The 22,123-nt window shown below is 46.9% G+C and overlaps 1 protein-coding gene across 1 annotated transcript in view; it reads right to left on the reverse strand.

The window, feature by feature from the left end:
- The window catches only part of LOC147700858 (uncharacterized), a 642,530-nt gene that overhangs the window by 614,435 nt on the left and 5,972 nt on the right, over window positions 1–22,123 (reverse strand). The window contains exon 2 of the mRNA XM_086928515.1: window positions 21,147–21,236. Coding sequence (XP_086784641.1) covers window positions 21,147–21,236 — 90 coding nt within the window. The remainder of the gene's footprint in view (window positions 1–21,146; window positions 21,237–22,123) is intronic.

The raw sequence follows: 22,123 nt of genomic DNA on the forward strand, positions 1-22,123 counted from the left end.
CTCGCCGCCGAGGCTGACCGGTGGGAAATTACCCGAGTGGGCCGAAATGGGTCACATGAACAGAACCGGAACAACCAAGGTCAGCACCGTCCCCGAGGAGGAGGAGGGGGCCAGGGACGAGGAAGAGACAACGCCCCGGCTGCTCCAGCTGCCAGCACCCCACCCCCGGCCAACCGGGGCCACACCCCGGCGCGCCCGGGGTACAGAGCCAACGTCACGTGTCACCGATGCCAGCGAGTTGGCCACTACGCAAGTGACCCGAATTGTCCACAGAGCCAGACTCCGAGACCCCGCCAGATGGCTGCCGCCGCCCTGGGGGAAGAACAAATCTCCGAAGAACACGAGGAATGTGAGCAAGAACACCAAGAATGGGAACCAGCCGCCATGGTTCTAGCGTGCCTAGGGGGAAGAGACATGGTCCCGCGGGCCCCCCTACCCGCCAACACCCGGAAGTACAGTCAGTGGGTGAACATTAATGGACACAGGGCCGAAGCCCTACGTGACACCGGGGCCAGTGTAACAGCCGTCCGCTGTCACCTGGTGACCCCAGAACAGATCCTGCCGAACGTTCTCTGCCCTGTACATTCAGCCGACAATTCGGAGAGTCTATGTCGGATGGCCTGCGTCCCCTTCGAGTGGGGAGGAGTCTCCGGCATGTTGAAGGTGACGGTCCGGGATGATGCCCCCGTAGACTGTCTCCTGGGAAATGATCTGGAGAGTTCCCCGTGGGCCACCGTAGAGAGAAGAGAGCACCTGGGGATGTTGGGCCTCCCGGACTGGGCGTGCGTAACCACCCGGTCCATGGCTGCCCGCGCTATCCCCCAACCTACAGAACCGGAATGGCCGGCACCTCCTCCCCCGGTTGCTCCAGTTGAAGACACCGACCGTGCCGTCCCCCCCAGAGCCAACTCCCGAGGGGCTCGCTCAGCCTCAGGATCTTTCCGACCTGGCTCAGTGGCGGCAGGAGGGGGGGCCTACCCAGGAACAGTTTCGCCACGAACAGAAGACCTGTCCCTCCCTCGAGGGACTCCGCCAACAAGCCCTCGCCCACAGCGCAGGGGATACCTCCGGAACCCATTGGGTCTATTGGGACAACGACCTGCTGTACAGCGAACAGAGAATCGCAAAGTTAGGGGCCAGTCGAGTGCTAGTGGTGCCCCTCCGCTTTAGAGACTTCTTGCTAAACCTGGCCCACGATGTCCCCCTGGCTGGTCACCTGGGTCAGGACAAAACCTACAGTCGCCTAGTGACCCACTTTTTCTGGCCCAAGATGAGGAACGACGTACTCCAGCACTGCCGGTCTTGCCCCACGTGCCAGGCCAGCGGGAAAAGCGGCCGCAAGCTTAAAGCTCCTCTGCAACCTTTCCCAGTGGTCACCACCCCGTTCGAGAGGGTGGGGATAGACATTGTGGGGCCTCTGGACCCCCGTACAGCCCAAGGACATCGGTTCATCCTGGTACTGGTGGACCACGCCACCCGCTACCCCGAGGCTGTTCCCTTGCGAACTGTGACAGCCCCGGTAGTCGGCCGGGCCTTGATGGGGATCTTCTCCCGGGTGGGCTTCCCCCGAGAAGTCGTCAGCGACCGAGGCACAAACTTTATTTCAAAATACATGAAGTCCCTCTGGCAACAGTGTGGGGTCACCTACCGATTCACGACCCCCTATCACCCTCAAGGAAACGGACTAGTTGAGCGGTTCAACCGCACGCTCAAAGGGATGATTGGGGGGTTGGAAGAGCCCCTCCGTCGCCAGTGAGATGTGCTACTGCCGTGCCTCCTCTTTGCTTATCGAGAAGTCCCCCAGAAGTCCCTCGGCTTCAGCCCGTTCGAACTCTTATATGGACACCCTGTGCGAGGGCCGCTCAGCCTAGTCAAAGAAGGTTGGGAAATGCCCCCCCTGAAGAACCCTCCAGATGTTTTCAAGTACCTCCTGACCCTACGCAACCAGACCAGACGGTTCAGAGAACTGCAAAAGCAAACTTGGAGGCCAGTCAGGAAGACATGAAAAGGTGGTACGATCAGAATGCCTCCTCCATCGAATTTGAACCCGGCCAACAAGTATGGGTGATGTCTCCCACCGAACCATGCGCCTTGCAAGACAAGTGGACAGGGCCCTTCAAAGTGGTCGAGCGCAAGAGCCCTGTCACCTATCTCATCGATATGGAATCTTCACGGAACCCACTCCGGGTCCTCCACGCCAATAGACTAAAACCCCACTTCGTGCGATCGGAGCTCGGCCTCCTAATGGCAACAGACAACGGAGCCGAGGAGGACTCCGAACCACTACCTGACCTCCTACGGACTCGGGAGAAGGACGGCTCCGTGGACGGGGTCCGACTCTCGGAGGCCCTCACCCGGGAACAGCGCCAAGGCTGCCGAGACCTCCTACTGCAGTTCGCCACCCTGTTCTCCCTCACCCCAGGGGTCACCCCCTGGTGCTTACACGACGTGGACACTGGAGACAGTCCTCCTATCCGACATCGGCCCTACCGCGTACCAGATCGGGTACGGGCCTGCATCCAAGAGGAGGTGTCCAAGATGCTCACGCTTGGGGTCATCGAGCCCTCAGACAGCCCCTGGGCCAGCCCAGTGGTTCTGGTCCCCAAAGCGGCCGCCCCCGGCACCACTCCTGAGCTCCGATTCTGCGTCGACTACCGGGGCTTGAATGCGGTCACCAGAACCGACGCACATACCATCCCCCGAGCAGATGAACTGATCGACCGCATGGGAGCTGCCCGCTACCTCAGCATCTTCGACCTGACAGCGGGCTACTGGCAGATCGGTCTCACACCCCGGGCCCAAGAACGATCTGCCTTCTCCACCCCTGATGGCCACTACCACTTCCAGGTCATGCCATTCGGCATGAAGAATGCTCCAGCAACGTTTCAACGGCTAGTAAACCAGGTCCTGGCGGGACTCGAAGAATTCAGCGCCGCCTACTTGGACGATATCGCTGTGTACAGCCACCACTGGTCCGACCACCTCAACCACCTCCGAGAGGTTCTGCAGGCCCTCCAACGAGCCGGCCTCACGATCAAGGCCAGCAAATGCCAAATTGGCCAGGGGTCCGTGACCTATCTCGGGCACCAGGTGGGAAGCGGCCTGGTGGCCCCGCTGCAACTCAAGATCGCTGCCATCCAGTCTTGGCAGCCCCCCATCACCCAGACCGAGGTCCGCGCCTTCTTGGGACTCACAGGCTACTACCGGCGGTTCGTGAGGGACTATGGCAGCATTGTGGGGCCCCTCACGGAATTAACATCCAAAAACCAACCGAAGAAGGTCAACTGGACCCCAGACTGTCAAGCGGCCTTCGAGAAGCTGAAGGACGCCATGTGCTCCGCCCCTGTGCTCCAGGCCCCCGACTACAGTCGGGAATTTATCGTCCAAACGGATGCCTCCGACCATGGCATTGGGGCAGTCCTTTCCCAGCTGAACCCCGAAGGACTTGACCAACCAGCAGACGTCTCCTGGCCCGAGAGCAACGCTGGAGTACTATCGAGAGGGAGGCCTTCGCAGTGGTGTGGGCCCTCAAAAAGCTCCGGCCTTATCTCTTCGGCACCCACTTCCGGGTACAGACCGATCATCGGCCCCTGCAGTGGCTAATGCAGATGCGGGGGGAAAACCCGAAACTATTGCGTTGGTCCATCTCCCTGCAGGGGATGGACTTCACTGTGGAACATCGACCTGGGCAAGACCACGCCAACGCAGATGGCCTGTCCCGCTTCTTCCGCCTCGACGAGGAGAGTCCCCAAGAGGATGGGTGACTCTCCCCGCCTTCAGCTGGGGGGGACGCATGTTGGACAGGCCACACGACAGACTTGCTCCCTCCCCGCACGACCAGGCCCAAGCCTGGCTCCCCAGGTGTTACGTGCAACAACCACCCGTTTCCCGTCTCCTATGGGACCCCTACCCCCTGGCATCTCCACATCATGGGCCCGAATCACTACCGGCCCCCGCGCCCGGCCTGGGCGCCATCTTGGACACAGCACCACGAGGCCGCGTGGCCTCCGATCGACCCTAACCCTGGGCCTGGCCAGGCCCCGACATCCCGGCACCACCATCCACCCAGGAGGTGAGCGGACTACTTGGCAGGTCAATGGGAGAAAGAGGTGTCGATGGTTCTCCCCCGCCAGGTGCCGATCGCCCCCAGCTCCCCCAGGCGCTGGCTCCACCCCCCTGCTGGGTGTCTGGACTCCCTCATCCCGGACCTCCCGACCTCCAAGAGCGAGGGTCCGGACATCAAAGGGCGCCAGACCTATAACTGGGGCAGCTCCAGAGCAGGAAGGCAGTTGTATCCTGGAGTCGAGAGACGCAGTGAAGAACTCATCCTTGACGGACTACTGGCGCTGCCGTAGCCCTGCCTTGCGAACTATCGTCCTGTCTGCTGGCCCTGCCGCAAACCTTCTGAAACCTTCATCGTCGTCGGGACCTGCTGGCGTGGCCGCGGACCGTTTGTAACTACCACCTTCATCGGGACCTGCTGGCTCCGCCGCGGACCGTCGCTACCTTCAATCATCTCGGGACCTGCTGGCTCCGCCGCGGCACGATCATCTAGAACGCCGAGCACGAGGATTGTGAGCATATCTACCGGAGTGGTAACAAGACTGTCCCGCTACCCCCTTCCCCAACCAAGAGACTAGAACCGAGGGGACCCCTGAGTCCAGACCTCCTTGTACCTTTCCACCGTACTTAAAGAATTGCTTATAAAGAACGTTAAACCTTATCCTTGTGTGGTGTACATCTGTGGGGGGGAAGTTACTTGTCTGTACGATCGCTGGAGACGGCTCTCCCCGGAGACCTCTCCCCTTATTCTCGGCCGACCCTCCCGGTCCGTCTAACATGAGTGCAGAGTAGTGAGTGCACAGTAGTGAGTAGTGAGTGCAGACTAGTGAGTAGTGAGTGCAGAGTAGTGAGTAGTGAGTGCAGAATCGTGAGTGCAGAGTAGTGAGTTCAGGGTAGTGAGTGCAGAGTAGTGAGTGCAGAGTAGTGAGTGCAGAGTAGTGAGTAGTGAGTGCAGAGTAGTGAGTGCAGAGTAGTGAGTGCAGAGTAGTGAGTGCAGAGTAGTGAGTGCAGAGTAGTGAGTGCAGAGTAGTGAGTGGTGAGTGCAGAGTAGTGAGTGCAGAGTAGTGAGTGCAGAGTAGTGAGTAGTGAGTGCAGAGTAGTGAGTGCAGAGTAGTGAGTAGTGAGTCCAAAGTAGTGAGTGCAGAGTAGTGAGTAGTGAGTGCAGAGTAGTGAGTAGTGAGTGCAGAGTAGTGAGTGGTGAGTGCAGAGTAGTGAGTGCAGAGTAGTGAGTGGTGAGTGCAGAGTAGTGAGTGCAGAGTAGTGAGTAGTGAGTGCAGAGTAGTGAGTGCAGAGTAGTGAGTGCAGAGTAGTGAGTGGTGAGTGCAGAGTAGTGAGTGCAGAGTAGTGAGTGCAGAGTAGTGAGTGCAGAGTAGTGAGTGCAGAGTAGTGAGTAGTGAGTCCAGAGTAGTGAGTGCAGAGTAGTGAGTAGTGAGTGCAGAGTAGTGAGTGCAGAGTAGTGAGTAGCGAGTCCAGAGTAGTGAGTGCAGAGTAGTGAGTAGTGAGTGCAGAGTAGTGAGTAGTGAGTCCAGAGTAGTGAGTGCAGAGTAGTGAGTGCAGAGTAGTGAGTGCAGAGTAGTGAGTAGTGAGTGCACAGTAGTGAGTGAACAGTAGTGAGTGCACAGTAGTGAGTATAGAGTAGTGAGTAGTGAGTGCAGAGTTGTGAGTAGTGAGTGCAGAGTAGTGAGTAGTGAGTGCAGAGTAGTGAGTAGTGAGTGCAGAGTAGTGAGTAGTGAGTGCAGAGTAGTGAGCAGTGAGTGCAGAGTAGTGAGTGCAGAGCAGTGAGTGCAGAGCAGTGAGTGCAGAGCAGTGAGTGCGCAGGGTGAACAATTCCAATCCATACCACATAATTCCATTACACACCACATGCATACACTCCATAACACATGGCTAAAAGACATTGCCATTTACAATGCCATTAGCTCTAACTCAAATAAATCCGAGACCTATTGCATTTCCAATGCTTGTTTTAATTTGTTTTTATCTGACCTCTCTCAAAGGCTGGACTGTACCAATTCCCATCCACCAAAGCTTGGCGAACTGAGACTTTCGCATCTCTCATACGCGGATGACGTGGTACTAATGAGCCAAACAAAGATCGGCCTGCAAAGATGCCTGAAGGAAATGTCAGTTTACATTTCAGAAAACAAACTTGAAATAAACACATCCAAAACAAAAACTATGGTGATTGGAAAAAAACAGTTAAGAAAACAGACAATCTGGCTTAATGGAATCCAACTTGAGGAGGTAAAAAAATACAAATATTTAGGCCTTTATATCGACAACTCAAGAAATCTTACGGAGCATAAAAAATATATGTCTCAGAGATCAAGCGCACTAACATTTGCTTTCAGCCTATTAGCTAAAAAGCTGAAGGGCCCCTCCTATAAACCTTTGCTCGCCGTAATGAAGGCAAAAATCCTGCCAACTCTAACATATGCCAGCGCGGCCTTCCATGGCGAGGATGGAGCGCACCTAAACCAACTAATAGCTTCCATCTATAAAAAAGTATTCCAGATTCCAAGGTCAGCTTCCCCAGCTCAGGTTCGTCTGGAATTCGGCCTTACAAATGAAGAAGTTGGCAGAACGTACGCGACGGTGAAAACCTGGTATCGATTCAAGCTAAACGCTGCTACGTCAAAAATCAACGAGGCCATCTGGTCTGAACTAAACCAAGATAAATCTTCTCCTTTCAATAAATACCTTTGCAAATCCCTTTCGGCCACATGTACGACAGACACTTGGAACAAAAACTTATCGTACCAATCGTTTAAACAAGTTGTAAATAAAGCATCAAAAATCCATTCATTGCTAGTGGACAAAAATATCCTAAGATCAAGGTCGCACGCCTGGATGGTGATAAATCACTATAAGTCCCTTTCACCGGCAGCTTATTTATGCGAAACCTACTCAATTAACGTAAAAAAACAACTTATGGCACTGCGTTTTGGAACACTACCATCCCAGGCTGAGCAGCCAGCTTGGCTGCACACAGGCCCTAAATCATGCAGGCTGTGCAATCATCACAAAGAAGACTTTATCCATATAATTTGCACATGTAAAAAGCTGCGGGCTGAACGTGTAATCTTTCTAAAGACAAGTTTCAACGAAAGAGGTATTAGATCCTGCAGAGCCGCAATAATGGCTTGCCTAAGCCCATCAGACCCCCGACTGCATGGCAGACTGATCAAATTTCTTAAAGCCTTTAAAAAGCTTTGTTAAAAGACTCGGAAGCTGGGCAAAAGAGGTCTAACTTTCTGCATTGAACTTTTAAGAAACAAAATGATTTTATACTTAAATTCCTGCTTTTAACTGCTTATCTTAAAATTGCGCTTTTGCTACTTGTTTTAAATTGTTATGGTTTTAACTAACAACAATAAACATTACTTACTTACTTACTGTTGCCAGGAATAGCTAGTTGCCTAAAGGCCAGTGAGAGTTCATGGACTACCTCTTCTCCGGTTTCTCTTTTGACTACGGCTCAGTATTATGAACGGCAGGAATTAGAAGCGAAGGGTAATGAAGATAAGAAGACTAAGGAGTTAAAAAAGAACGTTATGTTAGCTTAGGCGTATGGTCCACCTTCTAGAGGTAACGATAGAGGTGGACGTGGGTCTTTTCCTCCTAATACTTGTCCGACTTTGTCTTCTCACCAGTGTGCATACTGTAAGAAATTTGGACATTGGGTTGCCGATTGCCCGGCACTGCGTGCTTAACAGTATCCACATGGACGGGGACAAACGAGAAATCGTTCAGGATATTCAGGACCTGGAGGAAGCACGGACGATCGTGCTAGGTTTGATACTAATATGCGTGGATAGGATGGTTTTAACACTTTCGATAGACGGAATCAATATCAAATGTCTGAATATTTACCATCTGATTTGAAAGATTCTGCTTATGCATAGGACTGCCTTGGATGGGGTAAGGAATCAGTTGAAGTTCCAGTAGATCAGAAGAGTCCCTATGTTACAGCACATGTTTTGGGTTCTATTGATCGGTTTCTGGTTGATAAAGGAGCTACTCATAGCGCCATATCCAAACAATTGGTTCCAAGGGCTCCATCTGTCTGGCTTAACCATTACAACGATAGGTTACAATGGAACACCTTCCCTTAGCCCACTGTCACAACCACTTGCGTTGCATGTTGATATATTTACTGCTCCATGTCCATTTTTTGCTTTCTCCGGACAATTTTGTGGGTCTTGATATGCTTAAGTATTTCAGGGCTATGATACGATGTTCTCCAGAAGGTGTACGTGTTATTTTGAATAACAACTAACCCGTGATTGAGAGATCCTGTCTTGTTAAAGAGGACATTGCATTAGCTTCACTCCCTAGTACTTTGTGGGCTACTTCAGACACCAATGTAGGGCAAATGGTTATTCCACCAGTACATATTAGTGTCAAGGAGGGCACTTCATTGCCACGTTTGCCTCAATACACAATTTCTCAAGAAGGCGAAGGAGCACTTGTACGCATTGTCAATGATTTATTTAAAGTGGGGGTTGTGGAAGAAGTTCCTTACAATATTTGCAACAGTCCTATTCTTCCCATTTTGAAAAAAGACACTGGCACTAGGATTTATTGATTCATCATTGATTTGCGAGAAGTTAATAAGATTGTAGTTCCACAATAGCCCGTGGTTTCTGACATAACGACACTTCTTACTTTAGTTCTTCAGACAGCAACTACATTCACTGTGATTGACATGAAGAACGCTTTCTTTTCGATTCCTATTCATCCTGACAGCCGGAATTTGTTCGGCTTCACTTTGAATAATCCATCATACAGATTTTGTAGAATTCCTCAAAGGTATACTGAGAGTCCTAGTATTTACAGTCAAGCATTGGAAAGACAACTTGATTCTTTCACTTTGCCTGAAGAAGTAGCTCTCATACAATATGTCAATGACATCTTGTTGGCAGCCGATACGCCTGAACAGTGTGAAAAATGTATTTTGTCTTTGCTTTCCTTTCTAGCTTCACACCACCACAAAGTGTCACAGAAGAAATTGCAATATTGTAGACCGAAGGTTACCTACTTAGGTCACCTTCTGTCTAAAGAGGGACGTGCACTTACACCAGATCGCATTCAAGCAATTTTAGATACACCAGTGCCTTCTACTCAGAAAGATGTTTGTGCATTCATTGGTCTTCCTTTTGTAGTCAATGGATATTAGGTTTTTCACACATTGTTAAACCCTTGTTAGCGCTTTTGACCAACGACACTCGAATGCCCCTTCCATGGACGACTGAATGCCAGAATGCTTTTTGTCAGTTACGTCAAGCTCTTTGCTCTGCACAAATGTTAGGTACTCCAGATTACACGAAGCATTTTACACTCTATGAACATGAGAAAGATGGGTGTGCATTGTCAGTCTTAGTACAGACATATGGTGATAAACAGCGTCCCTGTGCATATTTTTCAGCTGTTCTTGATCCCGTTGCTTGCGAATTGCCTGGGTGTTTCCGTTCAGTTGCAGCAGCAGCTGTGTCCATACATCAGAGTGAAGGGATAGTTTTGTCACATAAATTATTGGTGCTAGTAACCCATGCGGTTGATGCCCCTCTGAACCAAATAAAGACGCAACACCTGACTAGTGCTCGATTGACAGGATACAAATTGACACTGTTGGCCCCTCACATTACCCTGAAGAGGTGTGCAACTCTGAACCCATATACTTTGTTGCCATATCCAGCGACTCAGACTCAGTCACAGGAGTCTCACAATTGTATATTTCTTACTGAGGAACAGATAAAGGGTCGCGTCGATTTGCAAGATACGCCCCTTTTAGATGTAGATGGGGAACTGTGGGTTAATGGGTCTTGTTTGAAGATACCAGATGGCACAACGTCAGCTGCATATGCAATTACGACACTTCAGACAGTAGTGGAGACAGCTCGTATACCACAGAAGTCAGCTCAAGCAGCTGAGCTAACAGCTTTGACACGCTCGTTTGAACTTAGCACTGACTTGCGTGTGAACATCTATACAAATAGCCGCTATGCTTTTGGAGTGGCACATGATTTTGGCCTACATTGGAAGGAAAGAGGCTTTCTTACAACCCACGGGATGCAGATAATGCACGGAGAACTAGTGCATAATCTTTTGACTGCACTTACATATCCGAAGAAAATAGCTATTGTTAAGTGTAGCGCACACAAGAAAGTGACTGACAAGACAGGACAAAGCAATGCCTTTGCATATCACATAGCCCTTGAAACTACGATGCAGCGAAACACTACTTCGATGTATGTAGTAAAGTCACAAGCTGAACGTTAGGCATGATGTTAGACAAGAAGTGCTAGACATACAGAGATCTGCTTCTGTGGAAGAACCAGATCAATGATCTAAAGACGGAATGTTGGATGATGAGGGCTGTTGGCGCAGTAAAGAGATGAATAAGTGGAAACTGCCTATAGCCTATTTACAGCCTATGGTTCAGATGGCACATGTTGGAGCTTTAGCAATTACGAAACTGCTTCGGCAAGTTTGGGAGCATCCAGAAATTGCCAGTACAGCTAAGAGAATAGTACAGTCCTGTTTGATCTGTTGGCAGTACAATCCTGGTAAAGGGACACAGACTCCTACAGGAGGGTTTGCTACACCAACTGCACCTTTTGCAGTTTTGCAAATGGATTACATCCAACTTAAACGTTGCAATAACTTGAAGCATGTTCTAGTGGTGGTATGTGCCTTCAGTAAATGGATGGAGGCATATCCTACCAAGGATAATACGGCTCTTACTACAGCAAAGGTGCTTTTAAAGGAATTCTTCCATACATTTGGTGTTTGCAAACTTTTGTGGAGTGACAACGAACCTCATTTTATTGGGCAAGTTGTTGAGTATGTCCTGAAAGGATTAGGAATCAAACAGAAGTTCTATGCAGTCTGCCACCCACAATCAGCAGGATTGGTGGAGAGGTATAACGCTACTTTGAAATTGAAATTAGCGAAAATACTGGCTTCCACGTCTTTGAAATGGCCTGATGCGTTACCCTTGGCATTGTTGTCCATTAGATCGGTGCCGCATTCACGATCTGGACTTACACCATATGCAGTGGTATTTGGGAGACCGATGAACATTTGGGGAGTTCCTAAACCACGCCCCATACATGATGAACCATGTGTTTTGATGAGTGACTATTTAGCACAGTTGACTGGCAGTTGGCTTTCTATTCATCAACAGATTTGAGAAGCTCTTCCTGACAGGTCCACAGGTGAGGCCAATGAACTCCGGCCCGGTGACCATGTGATGGTAAAAATCTTTTAGACGTCGAACAGCTTGCAGCCCAGGTGGCGAGGACCGGAGCAGGTGCTCCTCGCTACAAGGACAGCGGCTCGAGTGACGAACAGGAAGAACTGGGTCCATAGTAATCACTGCAAGGGAGTGTTGCTGCCTACCTTGGTGGAACCTGCTGTGCTGACTGATCATCGCGAGATTCTAGATACGGAGAAGGGCCACGCCATTTCACCTGAATCTGAAATGGTATTTGGGAGACCGATGAACATTTGGGAAGTTCCTAAACCACGCCCCATACATGATGTACCATGTGTTTTGATGAGTGACTATTTAGCACAGTTGACTTTCGATTCATCAACAGATTCGAGAAGCTCTTCCTGACAGGTCCACAGGTGAGGCCCATGAACTCCGGCCCGGTGACCATGTGATGGTAAAAATCTTTGAGACGTCGAACAGCTTGCAGCCCAGGTAGCGAGGACCGGAGCAGGTGCTCCTCGCTACAAGGACAGCGGTTCGAGTGACAAACAGGAAGAACTGGGTCCATAGTACTCACTGCAAGGGAGTGTTGCTGCCCACCTTGGTGGAACCTGCTGTGCTTACTGATCATCGAGAGATTCTAGATACGGAGAAGGGCCACGCCATTTCACCTGAATCTGAGGAAGTCTTCCCTGACCACACGATCCCTGGAGTACCAACTGAGACCGAGGAAAGAGTCTGCATTGTTGAAAAAGACTGGTTGAGCTACCGTCCTGGGTTTGTGAAACGGCGCTGATGTGGCAAGGGGGGGGGGGGGGTCAGTCCTACATAGTGACACCTGTCTTGAACCTCGGTGAAGAAACCAACGGCTGCCCAGGATTTTAAAACTCCAACGATTGTTTCAACAATGAAGTGATCATGTCTGCAGGGAGATCAACTATTGCTAAGATCTGTAATAAAAAAAAACATTTGTGCTGTAGGATTTGTTGTTGCTATGATAGCTGTAGCAGTGACAACTTGGTTTGCAGAGAAAGTGGCTCCTGCTCGGCAACTGCTGATTGCCATACTCCAGTAGCAGCTGAACATCATTACTTCAATCTTCCCTACCATGAGTAGAAGCATCGACAATCCTACCTGAACAACATGTTTATTTAAATGCTGCATCACACTCACAATACCACAAATACTTCTGACTGTTAGGTTTGTGGGATGATACCTGCTCACCTTTCATTCCTCTTCCTTTCTCGCATAATGGTTCTTGCCAAGCCTGGTTCGCGCTTTTGTTTGCTTCTGCAAAAGCAAACATTTCAAGGATGACAGTAGGAAGGATTAATTATCATCTCAATAAAGTATGCTATCCAGATGAAGAAGGTTATCCTCGGAGTGAAGGGACTAAATGGGAATGGGAGGAGTATCGACCTGAGAATACTTCCATGCCATATGTTTTTCAAAATATGAGAACTATTAAGAACAATGGACAATTTGTGATTTCTGTTACCAGAGCTAAAGCAGACTTGTGTATAGGTAGTGTTGGGAGAATTCCAGTGGGGAGCAGTGAGTGTACTGTGGTTCTGACTATTGAAGGTGCCAATAACAGTAATTTATATCCTCACATAATAACTACTTTGTCTGCGGTAACAAGGGATATTACCAACTACTTGTTGGATGGTCTAGAGTATGCTATGTGTCCTTTCTTTTGCCCTCTGTGTTTCTGGCACCTGCATCGTATCATAAGGACTTTAAATTATATAATGACATTTCTAAGAACAGATACAAGAGAACAATAAATACTGATGAGGTGGACCAGGCTGACACCACCTTGCAACAATATGCTGATTTCAACTTGGGCTTGTTTTTCTTTGTGGGTGCTGTATTAAACAGCAGGAAGATAAGATGATTGACTTGTGGAAGCTGTTACCAATCAGACAGCTATGGTACTTGGGAACATTACAGAAGAACTGCAAGTTGCAAGAATTGTAGCACTCCAAAATCGTATTCTTTTAGATGTGGTTCTGGCTGTTTCAGATGGTGCATGTAGCATCATCGGTAGTAGCTGCTGCGTCTACATTCCAGATCACTCTCCTTCAGTGTTTGATGGAATCTCTAAACTGCATAAGATTGCTGCTGAAATTCACCCAGAGGCTCGCACTTGGACTTTTGCTGGCTGGTTTTGGATGTTGATTGTTGCTTGGGGCTGGAAGCTGTTGGCCATCCTATGTGTAATACTAGTGATACTATTTACATGCTGTGTATGTATACAATGTGGCCCAACTACATTTCTGCCTGTACACCTGCTAAGCAAAATGTTGCAGAATAAAAAGCCCAACACATGCTAAATAAAGAAATTACTGAAATAATGAACATTAATGTACAAGATGTGGATCTAGATTACCCCAAATAAACGAATGTCTTCAGCTAATGCTAAAAGGGGTGTCTATTGTAATTTGGCAGTGATCGGGGTTAGCATTTAGCTGAAGCCATCTTGTATTCGGCAGCTATCTTGTCTGCCACGTGCTCACCATGTGCTCTGTCCTTCCTTTCTGTTGTTTGCTCTTGTACTCTGCTCAATAGACAGACTATATTTAGGCTCTGCTACTGAGCACATGCGCAGAGGAAACTGTAACTGTTCACACATCTTAGTTTGTAACTGTCAGGGTATTTTTAATACAATTAGCAAACTGCTAAGCTCCACCCTACTGTTGACTGTGCATTTCTGTATGACCTTTTATGTATGTAAACCTAAAGGTTTGAAGCTCTGGACATGGATTATATTATCTTAGTGCGCAGGCGCACTACGCCTACTATTGGATCCACCCCCCTATATGCCGCAATTGGCTATCGAACAGGGATACATGTGGCTCACGCCGTTAAATTCCTTCCTTGGAACTACGGTTCCTGGCAAAGAGGTCAAACACCACATGGTTAGCTGTACCAATTAGAATGGTAGAGATTGTTCAACATACTAGGTAAACCAGTATTATACTCCTCTCATGACACTATCGCATCTGCCCAAGACGCTAGTCACTCAAGAGGTTGCTTGCCGGGAAATGTTCGGCAAACGTGACCTCAAGGTGTGGGGAGATCTCTACCAAGAGGTGCAATTTAAAAGCCAGCAGAAACTACTGATTGGGAATGAGACCACACCATTAAAGGTATTTTTATATATTAGACTCAGACACGAGATCCGAGCCAATATCCCTGGTTTCCCGGCTGAACCTCCAACCCTCAAGACCCTCCACGCAACACTAAAACTAGAGGGACTGGCCCATGCGGTCTTTGAAATCTACCGGACAGCACTGACTGAGCACATGGAGCTAGGGCGTGCTGGGATGCAGACTTAGGGGAACCCCTTACAGACAAGCAATGGACGTACTGCTGCTTGCAGAGACCGTCACTGCAAGCAGCAGATTTTGCCTCACCCATTTCAAGTTTTTTAATATAATTTACTATACCCCAATCAGGCTGCATAAGTTTAAGCTAAGGGAAGACGACCGTTGTTTAAGATGTTGGCGGGAAGGAGTGAATTTCTTGCACCTAGAGTGGCATTGTCCTCTAATCAGTAAATACTGGGATGAGGTATTGGAGGCACTAGCCAAAATGACAGACACCCCCATAATAACGCTCTAGGGATACACAGCGGACGAACCGCGATCATGCAGAAGGTTTGTCTCATTGGGACTACTACTCGCTAAATGCAGACTGGCATTCAGGTGGGGCAGGGGACGTGCCCCAAAATTCAAGGAATGGCTAACTGACCTAATTAACTGCAAGGACCAACTTGTCACATACTTCCGACTTCATCTCGCTTCAAACATTTAGTTACCATTAATTAACTATTTAAATCTACTGACTAATGTTCACAATTAAGAACACGCACACAACTATACTCTGTGACAATAAGCCATCATTCAATGGAGAAAGAACAAAGAAGGGACAGACACCAATAAACTTGCCTAAGACACTCCCAACAGAGGAGCCAAATCATATGTATCATATTCTATTGCCTAGACGTTTGAACAATTGATACTGATATGAAACTGTGTAACAAAGCATAAGTGATTCATATCCATTTGATGATATGTAATGTGCAATATCTTGGTTGATTGTTTGTTTATCTATGATCTACTGTACTCTATTGAAAAAATCAACAAATAAAAATAACAAATTTAAAATGATCCAATCCTGTAGGTGTGACAGCATTTGTTTGCAGATTTTTTTTGTATGGAATCGATCAGGCTGATATGTCTGTAGTTCCCTGAGATTGCCCGTTCACCCTTCTTATGGGAGGAACCCAGCTAGTTTCCATGACATGGCAGTGCACATTCTGGAGAGGCTGGCACTGGATAAGATGTTTATACATGGACCTCATACTTGCAAGTTAGCTTTATACGGGTCATTAGGGATCCTACTGGGACATGGGCCACATGCAGAAATGCAAGAATCAATTGCTGCCAAAGTCTCTTTTAATGTAAACACAAGGGTGCTCGAATTATCCAAATCAATATTGACTAAAGACATCCTAGCTTCTTCCTCAACAATACTCTTGTTTGTATACAACTTACTAAAGTGGGTCAGAAACAGCTGGCCAAAGCTTCACATTAACCAAGAAACAGTCAATTCTACTGAGGTGGCCCGGCCTGTTAAATGTCAATTTACCTAACTGGTCACAGGGAGTTCTACCATTTGTAGCTTGAAGATCACAGTTAAGCGTTAGTGCTAGTACTTGGGCTACTATAGGGGTCCACCTCACACCAGGTCAATCTAATTACGGAATGCACCACTGTTTGTCCCAGTCCAATGTCAGGTCAGAGGGAGTACCTATAATTGGTCCAAACGTGGTGATTAAGGGCAAGATGTAGGTAAATTCAATTTAGCGAGTCCTTCATAGTGATTTTTACCGAACCGCTGTGAAGGACTCGCTAAATTGAAAGTAGGTAGAAATCGCAAAAATATTTGCGATTCCTTGATATTCCTTAATTGCCAATCGCAAATTGAGATTCTCAATCAGGGAATACCATCCCATTCATTCCGGGTGCAAATCCTATTCATTCCTATAGGCCTCTTGGCCCATAGAAATGAATAGGTTTTGCACCCGCAATTTGCGAGTAACAAGAGGCACTCGCAAATTCCGAAGTCAATTTCAAGGGGCAAGGGTTCCAAAAGGACACCCTGCTGCACCCCTGAAATGTGCATGTGTGCACATGTGGAGCACATACATGCCCTAAGGGCATGAATGTGTGCCACATGGCACTTTTAAAAAAGCAAAAGTGCTTTTTAAAAGGAAATCACTAATTACCGCCAACTTGAAGTTAGTGGTAATTAGCTATTCCTTAAGGCTAAAGGGCACTTTCTTTTATGCTGCTTACATTGCATTTAAGGAATCGCAATTTGCAATTCCTTAAATGCAATTGCAAAATAAGGAATCACAATTTTTGCGATTCCTTATTTTGCATGTAGGTTTAATCTTCCCTACATTGCTCAAAGCCAAATTGTGATCGCAAAGGCAGAAATTCAGCAAATTTTTGCATTTGCCGTCGCTATTTGGCTTCCTACATCTGGCCCTAAGTTTCGAGCCACCGGGAGTGAACCATTCCCCGGTGGATTCTGATTAAGATTGCTCCAACACATTAAAAACCCTAGTCTCTGCACTACCTATTCTGGCTCGATTGTAAAAAAACATTTTTTTAGGGACAGCCCTGATAGGAGTGCCAGCCCAACTGGCAAAACGCCAAGGGAATCAATGGGAATTTACCATTTTTTACACTGCAGAGCTGTTTCGAAAAAACTCCCTAGACCCCTGAGGGTCTGCCCATTTCCCCCTGAACTGCATTAACACTAAAGGAGGTGAACCCACTCCAGTGAAAGGAGGGTCAGAAATCTGACTCTTGGAAGAGACAGATGTCATGGGACTCTACAAAATGGCCCCATTCCAGCTCGGGAAGCAGTGTAGAGATCCCTGCTACATTCTATTGACAGTAAAATGATCTCCAGTAATCTTCTCACCAACAAGATTATTATTCTCGAGAACATCCTGCCCACTACTCATAACACACAGCCTTTAGCTGACACACAATTTATATCAGAGCACAGTCAAGGAAGATCCCTAGGAGTACCACTATGAGCATCCCCCTCTGGGTGAGGGACTCCACCTAAGTCCAGACTATTATCAACTGCTGGGCATGGTATTTGATCAAAAAGCGGGTATTTGCTTGGGGAACAGTAGGTGAATCTATAGCCATAAGAACATCAACTATGGTCTTATGAGAAACGCTAACCTTCACCATGTTGTATTGTTCCTCAGGGTTGGAGCGCCGTTCCACATGTAGGATGTCAGTCCTGATATTAGAGTAGCAGTGACAAACCTCTCAGAACAAGTATGGGACTTTGCGTATAAGTGATTCGGGGTATTACCTGGCACCCACAGTCAACTTGGGAATCTGGGTATGGTAAATTGCACTCTAATGCTGCCCTACGTGTTTCTGAAAATATAACACATGTTGCACTATCCCTCTGGGCTGCACCATATGAGAGCCCTCCATGGGGGATTTGCTAAAACCCATAGGTCTAGGTCTTGGTCTCCAATTTACTCTTTATCTCTTCTACCTCCTTATGGGTCCTATCCTGGAAAAAGCAGACTTATATCCCACACACCCAGAGCTGTTACTTAAGACAGGGGGAAGGGACAGAGGGGAACTTGGTCAAATTTGTAATGTTAGCCAACGGGGTCTGTTGGGTTAGGACAGTATGGGATGGAAGGTGGGGCTCCTCATTTCTGTTGTCACTAGGTTTACCCACCGGTTCACTTCCCTCCATTGGATTGCACCTAGGAAGGTTAGGGCTTTTTCTTCCCACGTTTCCTCCCTTTATAACTCGTCACAGCATTCCTCAAAGCTGAAATCCGGTCCCTCAAGTCCCCAATCACACACCATCATGCTACGGAAAATAGAGAAACACTCCAAACTGGAGGAGCAAGTCACCTCCTTTCGAGACCCCTGGTTTAAAACAGCGTCGGGGCAGAGATCGATAAGCGATTACGGCACTCAATTACTTTATCATTAAATCCAGACAGGGGCCTCTCACTGTCAGCCTCCATAGAGCAGTATCCTCTCTCTCTAGGCTGCGTTTCAACACACACCAGAGGTTTGCTAAACATTTACGGTATGCACTTAGTCCACTGTAATGGGTGTAGTAGTATTACTGTTAGAGGAATTGTTGGGATTAATAATGTCCTCACATTCGGATAGGAGATTGTCAATCTGTCTATTTACGCAGTTGCCTGTTGCTAAGGATAGTGTTTTCTTTTTAGCTTTAGATAACACATAAATCCCTTCCACTGCCTTCCTTTTAAATATTATAAGGGTGAGGGCAACCCCTAACTCACGGACAATAAAATCGGAATGAATATACAACAATTACATCAAGCCTGCCCACCACTAACAAGGGTTTAACTTGTAATAACGACATGCATGACCTAAACATTCTGCTTTCCCCATAATTAAATAACACAGAGCTCATAAGGATTCACTTCCTCCCGTCCTCTCCACTCCCAAATACACAAGAATAAAATGAGGGCCCGGAGGACGACAATATTGATTTGGCCTGTGTCAAGTCAGTGGTTCCTAGAGTGAACAGTTCTCCTCTTGTAAAACTGAATATGGAATCTGCGTTATAGAACAGTACTTTGATTAGGAGAAAGCGGTGCCCGCAGCATGATCCAAACTCTAGAGTCACAAACAAAGAAAACTAATGGGGTGTCCCAGGCCTGCCTCTTCCTGAAGCTGCCCTTGCCCTGGCCTTCGCCAAGGCACAACCCACACTGTGGAAATGCAGAGCGGTTATAGAGCGATGATGAGAGGACCACCTTCTGGAGAAGAGCCTGCACTTGCGCCTCCTGGCGTATTGCCAGATGGGAGAGGGAGTCTCCTGGGGTCCTGGCAGTCCAGAGGGGTAATATACCTCAAAATAAGCTTTAGAAGTGTCCTGCGATATGGAAATGCAGAGCACTTATAGTGTGATAATGAGAGTTACCGCCCCATGGAGCAGGTACTGCACCTGCGCCTCCTGGCTCGTTGCTGGATGGAGGAGTTTTTTCCCTGGGGTCTTGGCAGTCCGGTGGGCTAATGTACTCCCAAAGAAGCTTTTGCAGTGTTTCGCACTGTGGAAATGAAGTGCTCTTATAGAACGATGATGAGAGGCCCACCCCTCTGGAGCAGAGACTGCACCTACACTTGCTAGCACATTGCCGGATGGGGGAGTGAGTCCCATGTGGTCTTGGCAGTCTAGCTGGGTAGTGTACCCCCAAAGAAGCTTTTGAAGTGAATTAATAAAGTCACAAAAGTGCGCTACTACATGTATGTCCACAGATTTAGGCCTGGAAAGTCTACTCCTACAAAACAAGTTGTATATTCCATTCACCCAGGCACATATACAAGCATACTTTTGCTTGTGTGAAAATCTACTGAGTGACGGCAAATCTCTTTAACTACACCCCCTTCTTTCCATACCCTGGAAAATATTTTACTTCTGTCATTGTCAGGAGTAAAAGTACAACCTTTTCCAATGTGGGAAAAGAAGGGAGAGGATTTTCTAAATGACTTTAAACATGTAAGTGTGTGGGTGTGCAAAGAGGCACACGGATTTCAGTCATGAAATGACGCCTTGAGCCTATGAGTAGATTTGCTGAAAAGTGGCAAAATCAGAGCCTTATTAGCCTCAAAACTGTAAGAGGTATGTTGTCTACCTAGTACAATCTACAATTTAGAAGCTTGTGCAAACTGTTCAAAGAGCCCTCTTCTCTGTAATTATAGGCTACTAGACAGACAGCCTTGTTCTGAAAAGACCTGCAGATTCATTACATAGTCAAACATTGACACAATCACAGCGCTGTCATTGATAAACTTTTTAAACAAAAATGCAAAAATCTAAATTGAATTTTGTTGATGGATAATTGATGTGGCATCTCTGTTACCATTTGTGGATACATGCACATACATAACACGCTTGTCACTTTTTTGCACTTTGCCACCTGCACTAATGTCTAGTAAATTAGAGTATTAAGATGATATAATAAAACATCACATCATTAAAAGGAGTGGCCCATATGTGCATCTGATACATATTGATGAATAAGGTAAATGTATGTATATCTGTCATAAAGGAATCCCACTAAACCGTGCTTCATTCTTATAATATGAAACTCCACACAATAAGGAAGGAGGGCAGTGTGGATTGTTTTACATGAGACGTAGATCTATGAAGGATAGTGTTCGGTGGATAGGTAGATATTTTATAAAATTCAACACCCCTGAACTAATTCTTGAGTTGATGCTGGAAGAACTCATCCCTCATGGAAGAATAGATCCCTTAATGGATGTTAAGACAATACTTAAGCAAACCCCGTTTAGAGGCTTTATTAGGTATTTTATCTCACCTGCTTATGTCCCAATGTATTTTGTATCCAAAGTGAATGAGGGTATTTGCTATGCATCACTTACAGAGATCTAATTACCATTCTAATCAGAAACCGTAATCTATACCCTCTCATTTGAATCCTGCTGAATCAGGGCACAACAGCTAAGATTTTCACCAAACTTGACCAGCAACGAGCTTACATTCTTGTGAGTATACATGAAAGGGACACATAGAGCACTGCATTGAACTCACAATAGGGCCACTTTTATTATCTGTGATGCAATATGGTCTTTGTAATAATACGTCAACATTTCTTCAAGCACATTTGTGAATAAGGATTGTTGAAGAGAGAAGAAAGGGAAGTTGGGAAATTAAATATATTGCATGTCCCTTTTAGCATACTAATTAACAGCAAGAGCAGAATAAATAACTGGTTATTGCAGAATAATCTTACCTGTAATAACTAGCACAATCAAAATAAGGAAGCCCAGAGCTGCATAACGAAATGAACGTAGGGCTACATGGCAGCAACAATAATTACACTCTGTGAAAAAAAAGGAGAAAGGTTAATTAAAGAAAAACATTCTGAAGAAAAGCCTAAAACAAAGTTACTCACTGTAGTGGCTACTGTCCTCCAGGGTCATTGCAGGGTCAAGACAACCAGGTCAGAGAGCTTGTGTATGTCTTCCCAACAAAACAAATCACAGAACTAAAGGCGGACATTAAGCTTTCAGCATTAAGTATGAGTCAAGTCATCATACATATAGAATCGGGACTTATTGGTGGTTGCACGGAAACAGTGATACTCGGGGCAATCACAACATGAGTTACTTATACTTGGAATGTTTGTTACCTTCCACTTACTGATACAATCAACTTCACTTCCTCCTGCGAGTTCCTTGGGAAGAGTGAATAGCACCAACATTTATCTAGGGTGGGGAAGGAGAAAGCAGCATTACAGAAACCCACAAGATTAACCAAGCTAAATGCGGCCCCCTGAACCTGTGTAGCTGATTAAGAGCTGACCAATGTATACTGCTTACAAAAGCCATGTGAATGAGACTAAATGACCACTTTGCAAAAAACATTAAGCAGGATATGTACTGAAATAGTCTTGGTCATCAATGCCCTCCAACAGAAAACAAAATGCTGTGCTCTTAAGAATCTACCAAACAACAGACAATCCACTGTGCAATGATGCCTCCATACCTTGTGATGGGCTACAGTAAGTGACAAACAGGTGGTCTGAATTTAAGGTCTTCAGCCAATATAACTGCACATAAGAGCTCTATTAAATTCAAGGCACTAATGAACTTTTACTGTCCAAAGGACGATTCTGAATCGTTGGTTAAAACAACGGCTGTTTTCGAAGACAAGTTTATTTCCGTTAATGTTTCATAAGGATGTCAAGAGGCTATGTAGTGCAACCAT

This window comes from Lissotriton vulgaris, chromosome 7, assembly GCF_964263255.1.
Source record: "Lissotriton vulgaris chromosome 7, aLisVul1.2, whole genome shotgun sequence".
In the NCBI taxonomy this organism is placed as follows: Eukaryota; Metazoa; Chordata; class Amphibia; order Caudata; family Salamandridae; genus Lissotriton; species Lissotriton vulgaris.